General features: G+C 45.1%; 1 protein-coding gene across 6 annotated transcripts in view; it reads left to right on the plus strand.

The window, feature by feature from the left end:
• Positions 1 to 12,133, plus strand: part of NCOA1 (nuclear receptor coactivator 1) — a 986,743-nt gene that overhangs the window by 779,407 nt on the left and 195,203 nt on the right. For all 6 annotated transcript variants that reach the window (XM_078649914.1, XM_078649919.1, XM_078649916.1 and 3 more), the window contains one exon: positions 8,361 to 8,501. In XM_078649914.1, the coding sequence (XP_078506040.1) occupies positions 8,361 to 8,501 (141 nt within the window). The remainder of the gene's footprint in view (positions 1 to 8,360; positions 8,502 to 12,133) is intronic.

Genomic DNA, 12,133 nt, shown 5'->3' on the forward strand with positions numbered 1-12,133 from the left:
ATCGGCAAGACTTACCCTGTGAGGACACTGGTCTCAGGAAGCCTTCCACTTTCACCCCCACTGATGGGATGGTTCCACCAGAGGTCTTGACGTTTGAAAGAGCTGTTCTACGAACTATGAAGAACAAACCCCCAATCAAACCATTTAACAATCTTTCCAACGTTGAAAGACAGGCAGCTTCCTCCCTTGGTAAGGACACTTCAATTGTCATCAAACAGGCAGACAAGGGGGGAGCTACTGTCATACAAAATTATGACGACTACGATCAGGAGTGTAGACGCCAACTAGCAAATACGACCCATTACAGATTATTGATAGAGGATCCAACCAACCGACTGACCACCACCGTGATGTCTCTGGTCATCGAAGCAGAGACCAACGAATGGTTAAGTAAAAAAGAGGCAGAATTTCTTGTAACCACCGACCCGGTCATACCATACTTCTACACCCTGCCTAAAATACATAAGGGCACCACCCCAGTCCCAGGAAGACCAATCGTGTCTGGCATCGGTTCAATTCTAGAACCCCTTTCTCAATTCTGTGATGCCTTCCTGCAACCTCTGGTTAAATCCATCCCTTCTTACTTGCAGGACACGAGAGATGTGCTTCGTCTGATCGATGATATGGACGGCAGGGAGGATATTGATCTTCTCTTGACACTCGACGTGGAAGCGTTGTACACCAACATACCCCAACAGGCAACGCTGCAAGTAGTGGACTCCCTCCTACGACAAGAGGAGTGGTTGTCCCCTACCCCGGTTTCATTCATAATGGAGTTGGCACATATTGCATTAACTGAAAATTTTTTCAAATATGAGTCCAATTTGTACCTCCAGATCCGCGGGACATCGATGGGCTCGACCTTTGCGCCGAGCTTGGCATGCCTCTACATGGCATCATTTGAGCAACAATGCATCTACCCCCCGGAACACAACCCATTCCGTGAAAATCTCACGTGTTGGCGTCGGTACATCGACGACATTTTGGTTTTCTGGAAGGGAGATCGGACGACTTGTGAGGCCTTCTGTACATGGATAAACCAACAAGACCCTTTTCTTAAATTCACGGGCACCATCTCCGACAAATCCATACCCTATTTGGACCTCAGCATAACCCTGGAGCCAACTATAATCAGCACCAGTCTCTATACTAAGGAGACTGACAGGAACAGTCTGTTGCCTTACTCCAGTCACCATACGAGATCCCTTAGGGACAATCTCCCCTTTGGACAATTTCTCCGCCTTCGGAGAAACTGTAGTTCTACCACTGACTACAAACGACAAGCGCAAGCCCTGCAAACCAAACTCCTGGACCGGGGGTACCCTACACGTCTTCTTAAAAACTCTACCAAACGAGCCCTCAACAACAACAGAGAGGCCCTACTTGAGACACACCCCCAGGAGCCAGATGACAAGATTACCTGCGTCACCTCATTTACAAGAAACTCCTCATTCATCAAAAAAACTGTCAGTACCCACTGGGGCATTCTCAACTCGGCAGGAATGGAGTTACCGTGCCCACGGTTTGCCTTCAAAAGGACGGCTAACCTCAAGGACACCCTTATCCATACCCGTCCCAAGAAAACCAGCACTCAATCTGTTAATACGCTTTGGGACCTCCCCCCAGTTACTGGACACTATCGCTGTGGCTCATGTGTTGTCTGCCCTCAGACCATCCAGGGCAAGACCGTTGTACTTGACAAGAACTTCACGTGGACACTGAACAAGCATACTAACTGCAATAGCTCTAGATGCATTTATGTTTTGATTTGTCCTTGCGAATCGCTGTATATCGGGATGACAATGCGTCCTGTTAAGCAACGAATAATGGAGCACAATAGTAACATCCGATGTCACAAGACACACACAAAGCTCTACGAACATTGCAAGGACTACAATCATTCTCCAGAGAACATCCGATGGACTGTCATTGAGTCTTTACCGAACCTGAACCAACAAGCCCTGTTCAGATATGAACAGAGATGGATACATCGGCTTCAGAGCGATGAATTGGGATTGAATGATGGGGTGCCCTGGACGACACTCGCCAGATAGTTATTAATCTGGATCAGTTATCCAATTCTAAGTGTCTTACTTGCCTTGCCACACTTCCAAACCCATTCCAAGATGGCCCCCGCTTTGCTTGTCCCGGGCAGCATCATCTCCAGCCATCCGCGTGTTGGGTTTCTTACTCCTGCACACCTGGGCGATACCCGCCAGATAGCTATTATTTAGCTGGACCAGTTGTCCACTTCTAATTCCCTTAAAAGAGGCCTTACTAGACTTCCAAACCCATTCCAAGATGGCCACAGCTTAGTATGGCTCGGGCCACGCTATCCTCAAGCTAATCCCTCCTTGCCTTTTACTCCCGCATTCCAGGGCGATACTGGCCTGACAGCTATTAACAATCTGGGCTAGTTGCCCTCTTCCAGGTGCCTTAAACATGCCCTGCTAGACTCCTAAACCCATTCCAAGATGGCCCCAGTTTAGTATGGCTCGGGCCGCGCTATCGTCAGCTAACCCCTCCTTGCTTTCCTTTCCAGCGTGCCGCAACCCAGCAACTAGAGGGACACACCCCTCTGCGCGCGCTCCATTCTCCCTTATCTAGACCGGACTTTGCCTCACCACCGTGCCGGCTGTCCAGTTATCTGAGTTCCAGTGGGAGGGGTAGGTGCAGAGATGTCCGCCACCAGCGACCTCTGAGGTAAGGTGTGGATCTGAGCCCTGATATACAGCTTGTTACTTGTTTACACACACAGCAAGCCCACTCTCGCAATTGGGTTATCGGCTGGTAAGTTCTCCCTTACGTTCCCGCTAAATGCGCTACTTTCCCCGTAGGAATTCCTCACTCGCTGCTGGCCCCACCTGGACAGCCCGTGAGGCTTTAAAGAGGAATCCCAACGGGTAAGTGGAACAGGGACTCGCAGACTGGCGCTGTCTTATGCGCACTCGTCGAGCATGGCGTGTCGACTTATTTATTTACATATTTCCTCGCCGGGATACACGACCTTCCCGCTAGCGTTGAACTAACCTTGTAACAGAGTGTCAAATCACCTTTAATGGTTTTTACTGTGCGGCTTCTCACCATTTATGGCTCAAATCTTAGCCTATAAGTGTATGAATAATATTTTAATATTGGCGCCACCCCCCGCTCGACAAAACAAGGATGTGCCACCACCATCCTGTACAATGCACGGGCGGGAAAATGGCGCCTCCACTTAGATGCATGCTACAGCGATCCAGCATGGCAGCACTATGCAGTGCGCTCCACTCACGCGCATTGCAATTTTTATACCACTCTCACTCACAGCACTACCCGACCCTGTCACTACCTAGACAGAACACTACCCACGGGGCACGTATTCTCTGACACCCCGGATATAGGCACAAATATGATGTACTCTGGTCCATACTTACTTGTGACATCATTGTTGTTTGCTTTCTTCTCTTCATTTTTCCAGGAGGTCCCTCGCAAGGAACCATTTCCGAACGACACTACACAGGTCGTATACCAGTGTCCTCTTAATCCGGAGGATACTAGCAATTATATGAGCACAAAGGTCCTGATGAATCGCCCTTAGGGCGAGAAACATGTTGACCGTTTTCACAACAAGGGTTGAATAAAGGTTTGGTCTCATTGTTCACCACTCCTTAATACCCCTTCATCTTTTTTAATAAAGTAGTGAGCCTGACCAATAAAATCTCTATTAGGACTCTACTAACTTTTTTTAAGACACACTACCACGCTCACTATTGCACCTTTCATAGGCCCCTCACACCCACACACCCGTTGGCTCGGAATAGAAGATCTCCGCCAAAGTGCAGCTTCCCTTGCTGCCCGACGGGCATTGCACCGCCAGCCTGTCGTAGGAGCAGGGTACCGATGATGACGCTGGACGGTCATCGGCTGGGATAACAGTAGTTGTCCTGCCGTTAGCCTGTGTGAGGTATCCTTACATTCTGAAAAGGGTCTACACTGTGCACTTAACCCCCACCTTTTAATGAGCGAGAGAGAAGATAGGCTGAGCTAATCTTTTAGCTCCCATTGGGGAACTCTGTACAATACTTTTTGTTGCATCTTCCTAGGACGAGTGCATTGGACCCCACTCAAAAATCGTCCCCCCCTATTCCCCCTGTTTGATACCACCTACTTTTAATGATTCACAGGTAAAAGCAACAGACGAGAGAAATAACAAATGAGTAAAATGCACATCACAAGATTAACTTTAGCCTAGACTTCTCCTTCACTTGTATGAAAAATGAGGCTATAACTCTGCTTCTCAGAATTCCTTCTAGGGTGTGAAGGAGGAACATGCCTTAAAATTGCCCCCAGGACTCTAAAGTCAGAATCAGCTCTGAAGTATTGCCTTATATGCACGTTGAAGTGGTAGTGGTGTAAACACTACAGTTTTAGGTAGGAGATCTTGTTAGTATGCTGTGTGTATGTATGTATGTATGTATAAATTGTTTTGTAGCGCGCTCTGTTACTGGGGAGTATCCTGGCGCGATGGAGAAAGCGGAAAGAGAGCAGCGGGGGTCAGCTTATGTCACACTCCTGAACAGATGGGTTTTTAAATTTTTCTTGAACTGGGTAACACCCTGACAGGAACGCAGATGCAAAGGGATAGCATTCAAGGCTCGGGCCGCCACTACAGAAATAGACTGGCCACCCATCCTTGCACGCCTATACCTAGGAAGGGTCATTTTGAACAGCGTGGATGACCTAAGAGCTCTTGTAGGTACATAGAGAGTAAATCTCTTCTTCAGATAGACCGGACCATGGTCATGAGTGGCTTTAAAAGCAAGCACCAAAGTTTTAAAAAGGATGCGTTGCGGTACTGGGAGCCAATGAAGGCTGGACATATGAGAGCGGACACTCTTCCATCTTGGGACATTAAACAGAAGGCGAACAGCGGCATTCTGGATGATTAATAGCCGATTAACTAAGTAGGCAGGAATGCCGCTAAACAGGGCATTCGCATAATCCAGCCTTGCTAAGATAAGTGCTCGGGCAACCGCCTCCTTAGCCTCTCTAGAGAGCAGTGGGAAAAATTTTCTGAGCATTCTCAGAGTGGCAAAACATGTCCCAGAGACTTTCTTTATGTGGTCCTCAAATTTCAGATCCTCCCCAAACCAGATCCCAAGATTCTTCGCCGGGTCTCCCATCTCCTTGGGACAAGGGGTATTCGGGGGCCATAGCGAACTTCGGAAACTGGGAGGGAAGGAGCCATAGAAGAGGACCTCTGATTTGTCCTCATTACATTTTAGCTGAGCCGCAGTTAGCCAGCGAAAAACTGAAGACAGACAAAGCTGAACTCTTGCCGTGTCTAAGTGATCATCTGGCCAGGTGAAGAGTAGCTGCGTGTCATCAGCATACCCTATAATCTTAGCCCCATACTGTTCAGCCAAAAAAACCAAGGGGGTGATATATATGTTGAACAGTAGGGGGCTAAGAGTAGATCCCTGTGGTACCCCAGTGAGAAGTGGTCTAGGCTCAGATGAAAAAGGTGGCATCCAGACCTGTTGCGTCCTACCAGAAAGAAATGAGGACACCCAGGCCAGGACACTGCCACCAATACCAATTGCGGCCAGCCTGGAAATGAGGAGAGCATGCGGAACAGTGTCGAAGGCGGCAGAGAGATCCAATAAAATCAGGACCGCTCTGCCGCCTCCATCCAGACACTCCCGAATAGACTCCGTCATCTCCACCAGCGCTGTCTCTGTATTATAGGCCGCCCTAAAGCCAGACTGGGCTGGGTGCAGAGCATTTGAGGTCTCCACAAACCTTTCCAGTTGGCGGAAGACAACCTTCTCACATATTTTCGCCAATGCGGGCAACAGAGAAATGGGGCGATAATTGCCTGGGGCAGTAGCATCAAGGCCAGGTTTTTTCAAAAGTGGCAGGAGCATAGCCTGTTTCCATTTCCCAGGGACTTCCGCCAAAGAGAGTGAACGGTTCACTATCTGGGTAACATCCCGGCAAACGATGCTGGCCACATCCGCAAGGACAGGGGTCAGAGGGAGAACCTGATTTAAGGGATTGGAGAAGGAGCAGAATATCACCCTCTGTCTGCTGCTTAGTGCTTTAGAGAGATCTTATTGTTAGCCTAAGACTTTCCAGGGAAGTCTACTGATTGCCTACGTTCACTTTTCCTCGATGCCACTGCTGATTGGAATAAAAATCCCAATTCTACTCTGCATTGATTTGACTTGTGGTTAAAATGTGCATACTACAGGATGCTCCCCAGTTCCGGTGTGTGTTTGAGATCACATGGTACTCCTTCGTTCCGATGTATGTTTGAGATCACAGGGGGCTCCACAGTTTCAGAGTATTGCTTGAGATCACAGAGTGCAGCCCAGTTCGTGTATGTTTGAGATCACAGGGGGCTCCACAGTTTCAGAGTATTGCTTGAGATCACAGAGTGCAGCCCAGTTCGTGTATGTTTGAGATCACAGGGGGCTCCACAGTTTCAGAGTATTGCTTGAGATCACAGAGTGCAGCCCAGTTCGTGTATGTTTGAGATCACAGGGGGCTCCCCAGTTTCAGAGTGAGGTTTGAAATCACAAGGTGCTACCCAGTTCCAGAGTATTGCTTGAGAACTCAAGGGGCTCCCCAGTTCATGTATGTTTGAGATCATAGGGTGTTCCCCAGTTCATGTATGTTTGAGATCTTAGGGTGCTCCCCAGTTTGTGTGTGTTTGAGATCGCAGGGTTCTCCCAAGTTCCAGTATGTGTTTGAAATCGCAGGGTTCTCCCAAGTTCCAGTGTATGTTTGAGATCACAGAGTTCTCCCAAGTTCCAGTGTATGTTTGAGATCGCAGGGTTCTCCCAAGTTCCAGTGTATGTTTGAAATCGCAGGGTTCTCCCAAGTTCCAGTGTATGTTTGAGATCGCAGGGTTCTCCCAAGTTGCAGTGTATGTTTGAGATCGCAGTGTTCTCCCAAGTTCCAGTGTGTGTTTGAGATCGCAGGGTTCTCCCAAGTTCCAGTGTATGTTTGAAATCACAGGGTTCTCCCAAGTTCCAGTGTATGTTTGAGATTGCAGGGTTCTCCCAAGTTGCAGTGTATGTTTGAGATCACAGGGTTCTCCCAAGTTCCAGTGTATGTTTGAGATCACAGGGTTCTCCCAAGTTCCAGTGTATGTTTGAGATCACAGAGTTCTCCCAAGGTCCAGTGTATGTTTGAGATCGCAGAGTTCTCCCAAGTTCCAGTGTATGTTTGAGATCACAGGGTTCTCCCAAGTTCCAGTGTATGTTTGAGATCACAGAGTTCTCCCCAGTTTGTGTGTGTTTGAGATTGCAGGGTTCTCCCAAGTTCCAGTGTGTGTTTGAGATCGCAGGGTTCTCCCAAGTTGCAGTGTATGTTTGAAATCGCAGGGTTCTCCCAAGTTCCAGTGTGTGTTTGAAATCGCAGGGTTCTCCCAAGTTCCAGTGTATGTTTGAGATCACAGAGTTCTCCCAAGTTCCAGTGTATGTTTGAGATCGCAGGGTTCTCCCAAGTTCCAGTGTATGTTTGAAATCACAGGGTTCTCCCAAGTTCCAGTGTATGTTTGAGATCACAGAGTTCTCCCAAGTTCCAGTGTATGTTTGAGATCGCAGGGTTCTCCCAAGTTCCAGTGTATGTTTGAGATCACAGAGTTCTCCCAAGTTCCAGTGTATGTTTGAGATCACAGGGTTCTCCCAAGTTCCAGTGTATGTTTGCGATCACAGAGTTCTCCCAAGTTCCAGTGTATGTTTGAGATCACAGGGTTCTCCCAAGTTCCAGTGTGTGATTGAGATCGCAGGGTTCTCCCAAGTTCCAGTGTGTGTTTGAGATCGCAGGGTTCTCCCAAGTTCCAGTGTTTGTTCGAAATCGCAAGGTTCTCCCTAGTTCCAGTGTATGAGATTGCAGGATACTCCCTAGTTCTAGTGTATGTTTGATATCAAAGTGTTGTCACTAGGTCCAGTGTATTTTTAGAGGTCACAGGGTGCTGAATGCACATTTGGACCTGACCGATGGAATCTCCTGCAAGCACTACTCCCCTTGTACCCTTCTTCGGTACTGGACATCCACATATTGGCTGGATACTTCCAGCTACTTGTCACATGATTCAGCCCATTGCGCTTGAAGCTGAGTCAAACTAACCAGGGATTTCCTCAATTTTTTGATCAAACCAAACATTTTCTGTTGCTCACTGGCTTCTCTTGAATGGCATATTATCCGAAGAAAGTGCCAGATTGCAATAATAAGTGTGAGAAATAAACAGCAAACATTGGAAATGACGCAGTATTACCACAGGTTATAGAAGAGATCACATGATCTCTTAAGCCAATAAAATTATGATAACTGCAATCCCCTAACTGCAATTTCCCTTTTCATCGTAGGCAAAATCATCTCCATTGACACCAGCTCTCTGAGAGCCTCGGGAAGCACCGGCTGGGAAGATTTAGTCCGGAAGTGTATATATGCTTTTTTCCAGGCCCAAGGCAGAGACCCATCCTATGCCAAGCAACTGTTCCAAGAAGGTAAAACACGCTTAGCTTTTGTCAGCAGCTTTATTTTTCAGGGCTCTAAAATCAGTGATCTCATCAGTACAGCGATATAGACGTGCATGACATTAATGAAAACCCAAATATATTAGCTATGAAAACCCAAATATATTAGGTAGGATACACTGTCTGTTCTACTGGTGGGTGGATGATTCTAGGTTCTAATCAGGTGCAAACACATCATCAACAGATTGTTAAAATGATCAATGCCCAATTGAACTGGCATGACTATAGGTGTCCTATATCTCAGTCTGTGCCCATAAATGATGGCATTTCATATAGATAGAATTTCTTCTTTGGTCTATGCCATCATAATCAAGGTTGCCTGAAATGCAGAGCTGATAATCCAGTGGTTTGTACGCCAATATCTTGGGCTTTGTGATCACCTTGAGAGTCCAGCCACTATAGGAATGTGGGCATAGTGAAGGAGTTGCTGGCCTTTGCAATCTTCAGAAGAGATTAAACCTGTTACTTTTACTGTTGGATTGAAATGTCTAAGCACCCCTATATCAGCTTTGTCAAAGTTGGGTATAGAGACAACGCTACGCTCCAGAGGTGCCAGTATCGGTGAACCTGTATTGGGTTGCATGTCCCTACATAAACTCAACTACATAGAAACCGCTACTGACAATAGAGCTACTGAGAATATCAGAACATTGTGATATAAGTACAAGAGTAAGTGTGCTTCCCTTAACCCTAACTCTAAACTATAATATTTCCCTAAGCTCATATGTAACCCTAAGCTCAACCCTAAATTTTGCGTTACTACTGACTCAGGCTGTTTTCCAGTCTCTGAACAAGACGATGACAGAGCAAGACACTTACAGGGGGTGCAGAGAGTTTGGTCCACCAGTTAGGTGATCAGCAGAGCACTACAGACAAATCTATGACCTCACATGGGACAATGAGTATGTCTTTATGACATTAGATGTAACGTTGTTGTATACGAGTATCCATCACAAGGATTGGCTGAATGCCATTGAATATTTTTGGGGGGCACGCCTAATGTGTCTATTTAAACAAAACCAAATGTCGCTGGAGATGACAGATTGGTGTCATACCAACAATTTCTTTATGTTTAACCAAGAGATTTTCCAACAGGTTATTGGAACTGCAATGGGCACATGCTTCACCCCCAGCTATGCTAATTTGCATATGGCCTTGTGTGAGGGGCATGTGTTCTATCAAACATTTGAAAAAGATTGATCAAAAAAGTTTATATTATGGCTTTGTTTTGTCAATTATTTGTTTATTATTTGGAGCGGAACAGTTGAAAGTGCTGAGAGTTTTGTTAAGCAATTGAACAAGAATGATCTTAATACAAGTCTAACAAGTACTATAAGGGAAACAGATTAACTTCATAGACTTGACCGTATATGTCAAAGATAATACGGCTACATAGTAAGATTATCCATAAGCCCACAGTGTGAAATATTGTCCTTCATGCCCCCAGCTTTCACCTCACCAGTTTGAAAAAAATATTCCATATGGAAAATACCTTATAATCAAGAGAAAATGTAATGAGACAGAAGAAATCCTCAAAGCACAAAGTGAGTTAGACATTAGATTCAAACAAAAGGGATACTCTGAATTTATGCCGTAAACAGCAAAAATGAGTGCACAGACAGGGAACAGGTAGGAGCTTATTTTTGGGAGTAGAAAGATGGGTAGAAAAAAACAGACCTCTAAATGAAAAGAGATGTATAACCATCTGCAGTGCACAATGGCAAAAAGTTAGCGGGATAATGTTGAAACATTGCCACTTGGTAAAAAGTGATCCCCATAATTGCTGAGAAGGTTTCAAAAAGACTGTCGATCACCTACAGAAAAAGGAAATTCATAAGAGATGCACATATCCACCCTAACTCTGAATGTATTGATAAAACCAATTGGTTAACCAAGACTAAGGTATTCAGGAGATGTACAAAGTGAAAAGCATGTCAATATGGCATAAATACATCTGAATACACTGCACCGTTACAATAAAAAAATAGTTAAAATCAGGGGTGCTTTCAACTGTAAAACTGACTTTGCAGTTTACATACTTATCTACCCATGTCACCTGGTATATGTAGGAAGCACTATACATCAACTAAACAAGTGCATTCTGCAACACGTATGTGCTAGAATAACTTTGATAAAACACATCCGGTTGCATGCCATTTCAATATGGCACATAAGGGAGAGGTAAAGTTGCTCCAGTTTTTTGTGGTTGACAATGTTCTCAAAAACCCCAGAGGTGGCAACAGCGAGAAAATGCTGCACCAGCTGGAATCAAGGTACATACGTGAGCTAGACAGTAAAAACCCAAAAGGGTTAAATATGGAGGAAGATCTGCACACTTTTATCATGTTTGTTTCAAGTTTTCGATATAGAAACACTGGATAGTTTAAAGTAAATAGATGCATATAACCCTTTTTAATGATCATGCATTAATTCCCATTAGTGGGATATCTTGATAATTGGGTAACTTGTGTTTTTGATGACACAGAATGCTTGAGTGTGCTATTAGACCCACTTTGGAAAGTTTATTTATATAGTCTTTGAGTACTCTAAAAAATGTTCAGGGATAGTGACTCTACTCAGAGGTGACCTCCTGTGTATACTTAGTCACCTTGTGTATGTTTTCCAACTTTCTAAATATTATAATTGGAGTGGTGTATCTACCCAAGGCATTGGTTTTAAAACGTTTTTGCCCATTGCATAAAAGATAAGTATCTTTGACAATGTGATACAGGTTAGCATTCTAGCGTTGTAATTTAAATTTAACAATGTGAATACGAACAAATGAAATACTTTGAAGGGTTTTTGCATAATTATTTATATTCACTGACGTATGATTTACAGTATAAATGTGTTAGCATGATGAAATACATTTTGTATAAATTTGCAACTTCTATGTTTATGATTATGTAAGAGGTCACAAGCATATAACCAAGAAAGAAATGTTTCTTTGTTGTGATCAAGCTGTCTTGCATGGCAGAAATGTTTTGAGTGGTCTCTCTCCATAAGCAACAGTTCATTCGAACAGCTAGAAGTGTTGGCGCCTCTTTTCTCATACAATGAGAAGTAATATTTATAAGCACTGAATAGTCCGTCGCAAGTGGGACAGACTATTCACTTGAGATTCTGATGGAGAAATAGGATTACAGGTAAGCTACCATCCTCCTTTGGCTGCAGGTTTATGGTTCTCCTGCCTGTGTCTGATACCTTATACATGTGTGTTTTGCTAGCCCCTTGACAGCAAGAGAGTGCCTCAGCTTTTGTAGATGCAAAAAAACAACTGATGGACGAATGCTGAACAATGTCAAACATTTACCCCAGTACAGAGACCTGGACCTAAATACATCGTTTCTTTGCTCACCCCATTTGAACCCAGCCATATGCAAATCAGTTTGGAACCTGCTCCCCATCGGAACAGTCTAGACTGAACTGCCAGCCCAGGTCCACACTTGACTAGAAACAAGGACCGTTTTCGGGGTATCACCCCATATCAACCAGGCAGGTTTGACTCCAGTGGCATGGTGAGCACAGGACCCACATCTGGGCATATTGGGAAAAAGAGAACTAGCACTGGGCAGAGGTGCTGCTTATATCTATGTGCTGCA

Source organism: Lissotriton helveticus, chromosome 6 (assembly GCF_964261635.1).
Source record: "Lissotriton helveticus chromosome 6, aLisHel1.1, whole genome shotgun sequence".
NCBI classification, from domain to species: Eukaryota; Metazoa; Chordata; class Amphibia; order Caudata; family Salamandridae; genus Lissotriton; species Lissotriton helveticus.